Source organism: Arachis hypogaea, chromosome 3, assembly GCF_003086295.3.
Source record: "Arachis hypogaea cultivar Tifrunner chromosome 3, arahy.Tifrunner.gnm2.J5K5, whole genome shotgun sequence".
NCBI classification, from domain to species: domain Eukaryota; kingdom Viridiplantae; phylum Streptophyta; class Magnoliopsida; order Fabales; family Fabaceae; genus Arachis; species Arachis hypogaea.
Genome location: NC_092038.1, coordinates 28,875,899 through 28,879,046, shown reverse-complemented (window position 1 = coordinate 28,879,046; position 3,148 = coordinate 28,875,899). Strand labels below are relative to the sequence as shown.

General features: G+C 41.3%; 1 protein-coding gene across 1 annotated transcript; it reads right to left on the bottom strand.

Moving 5' to 3' along the window:
• Positions 1 to 277: 277 nt before the first annotated feature.
• Positions 278 to 2,304, bottom strand: LOC140183356 (serine/threonine-protein phosphatase 7 long form homolog). Its single transcript, XM_072231769.1, has 6 exons — positions 2,236 to 2,304; positions 1,749 to 1,813; positions 1,284 to 1,607; positions 1,071 to 1,112; positions 899 to 986; positions 278 to 814 (listed from the first exon to the last, which is right to left on the bottom strand). The coding sequence occupies exons 1-6, from the start codon at positions 2,302 to 2,304 to the stop codon at positions 278 to 280; spliced, it is 1,125 nt and encodes a 374-aa protein (XP_072087870.1).
• Positions 2,305 to 3,148: the final 844 nt, after the last annotated feature.

Sequence of the window (3,148 nt, the reverse complement as noted above, 5' to 3'; positions counted from 1 at the left end):
CAAATGCCTGTGGCTCAAAACTCCCAAACAGCTGAGAGCTACTGCCCACGTCGTAGGTGGGCTGATCCATCCCTGAAGCTGAACCACCCACATCATCACGAACACCGTGCTGAGTACCCTCATCCTCAACGGAAGGTCCTCGACCTCGTGCCCATCCACGACCATCCCGGGCAGGCTGTCGTCTGGCTCTACGACAAGGAACACGATAATCCATCACATCTCCGTCATCAGCAGCGGGTTGGTCTTCATCTAAACGATCGTCCAGCCATCGCCAATCTCAATCCGTGGTATAGGTGCTTATACGGCGACGCCGATCGACTCGCCTGTTATCTGGTCTGTCGTAAACCTGTACCCTGGAGGGGGCGTGGGACAACCCTCTGTGAAGAGCCTCCTCAGTTAACACAATCGGCCTCGGATCCTGAAATGCAACATCTGGGGATAGGAATCTGTGGGCCACACGACACCACCAGTCCAAGTACTCAGCTGATGGACCGGGGTTAAAGACTCGATCGACCGGTATGACTAAATAATGCCGGTTCTCCCAATGCCTGTGCCACTCCTGAAAATATCTGGGAAACCATCGGTCCCCACCCCTGCCATCCTTGGCATGTAGCCAATTTATGTTCAGAGCCGGCTGGGGAAGATGCTGAACACCGCCGAACTGAGGTAGCACCCTATCCACCTGATGCCACTCAATCGCAGCAAAATATATCAGGCTAGTGATGGCCGTCCATAGCCTACCGTGCTCGTCAACTAGTATCTTCGGATGAATAACAGCAGCAACCTCGGCAGAGGAATAAGGCTCCCACACAAACTGTATCGAAAAAATGACACTTAAGTCAGACCATAAAATATAATCTAAACCAGTCTAAGTAAGAGCAATAACTAAATGACTCACATCGTGAACACGCAATCGATCCAACAAAAGGCGTGCAGAGACGACTCTTTGACCCACTGCATCGTTTCTTGGTAGATATGTAGTCCACCTACAATTTTAATTGAAATCATATCCTAACAAAGAAGAACACATGATGTTGAACAAGTTATGAAACGAAAATATTAAACGGTACCTGGATGCAAGCGGAAACCCAAATCCATGAAACCCACTAGGCCTGAGAGTGGAAAACCTCCAGAAAATTCAAGACTGTAGAAGCTGTAATGGCCCTGCCAAGTTAACAACATTTCTGTTTGTCCCACGACAGAGGCATCTATACAATCAGGCCAGTGCCGCCGAGCCCCAGCTATATCTCCCCAACTCGTCCAACGATGCCAAATAAGACAACCAGCGAAGGTGGACCTGGTTTGCGTTCTTGTCCACAAACAGCTGAGAGGACAACAACATCACAATATAAGCACGCGTGTATATATGCACGGTCTCCTCACTAGCATCTGTTGGGAGAACCTGGAACCTATCGTGGAACCATGTGTAGCATACTGTCATCTGCTTTACTTTATTCTGCGGAGGTAACTCCCCAAACAACTCGTGAAACCAGACCCATGCCAGTCTTTCGTGTTCCATCAGACTCTCAAAGTCAGTCAGGCACCCACTAACAGGCTCCCCATCGATTGGCAAACCAAGCTGACATGCCACATCTTGCAAAGTGATACTGCACTCACCAAAGGGCATGTGGAAGGTGTGGGTCTCAGGACGCCACCGCTCAATAAATGCGCTAAGTAGAGGCTCGTCAACCCAGAATCAATGACTGTTCAGTCTAGCCAAATGATACAACCTCGCGGTCTCTAGATACGGTATGATCTGCTCGTGTAAAGGCATATTCTGTTGTCTCCTCACGCCACTAATAACCCTAGTAGGCTGCAAAATATCGGTAACAAATTCCCTCAACATACGACCAATACTAATAACATCAAACATAATTTAGAAAAAAATAATTAGATACCGACATTGGTTTTCTATTTTCTTTAATGATAGTTACAACAAACACGAAGCAATAGGAATAATAACAATACCAACAAGAATAACTCTACTAACAATAACAATATTTATAATACTAACAGCTCCCATTACTAATAAAAATAAAAGTAATAATGATAACTACCATTATCATAATAGTAACAAAAAATAATAATAGTAACAATGATACTACCACTACTATCAACTCATAATAACAATAAAAATAAAATTAATAAAATAACTTGACTACAATAATAATAATAATAATAATAATAATAATAATAATAATAATAATAATAATAATAATAATAATAATAACTAACCTCATCATCGATGGATCCAGCCACGTGAGCAACACCATTTAGTCGGTACAAGCGAGCTTCATCCTCCATAACTCCACTACCCAAACCTCACCAAACTTACAACCCTCTCTCTCAAACTCTCTCAACCATGAACAAGCTTCAAAATTTTTGTTTCCTCCCAAATGATCTGTCCTTAGCATCAACGGATTATGTATTTATACTACTATAAACATAAACCGTGGGAGGCAAGGGAGGTTTACGTTCATTGCCTCCTCTTCATAAACCGTGGTAGGCACCCACGGTTTATGCCCATCAGTTTCCCTTCCTAATCCGTGGGACTCAGCCACGGTTTACAGCCATTGTTTTTCATGCGTAATCCGTGCCTGCCAGCCACGGTTATGTGGATAGTAGAAACCGTGGTTGGCTCCCACGGTTTACCTAATAATCTAAATTGCACATGCACGTAACAAGTTTGTATTTTGTGTATGAGTAAAGGATTCAACAGATTTATTTAATTACGTAAATTGCCCTTTAAAAAATTAAAAAAAATTGGAGTACACAAATCGGACCGTCTAATTTGTGTATTCCAAATTTTTTTAGTTTTTTAAACATAAATCGAAGAGTCCGAGTACAAAAATCGAACGGTCCAATTTTTACTTCTTAAATTAAATCATTCCACATTTTAAAAAAATACCATAATAAGTTGCAATTAAAAAAATACTATTATTAATCCAATATAAAAATAAAAATGAGACTTTTGCCCTGTCTTTTATATAGAAGGTTAAAGTAAAAATGGTTCATGGGATAATATTAGCCTCTCCTTGAAATGATATACCTTGAAGTTTATTTAATGAATTAAAAATAATTTATTGTGATTATTTAAGTATATATTTTTTAGATTGTTCAATACAGCTTAACTCACAAGCAAGGGAGA

Coding starts and splice junctions, on each gene's coding strand:
- LOC140183356 (XM_072231769.1), bottom strand. CDS start 2,304: ATGGAGGATGAAGCTCGCTTGTACCGACTAAATGGTGTTGCTCACGTG. Junction 1,113..1,283: donor AACCAGGTCCACCTTCGCTG/GTTGTCTTATTT, acceptor TTCCACTCTCAG/GCCTAGTGGGTTTCATGGAT. Junction 987..1,070: donor GGGTTTCCGCTTGCATCCAG/GTACCGTTTAAT, acceptor TTAAAATTGTAG/GTGGACTACATATCTACCAA.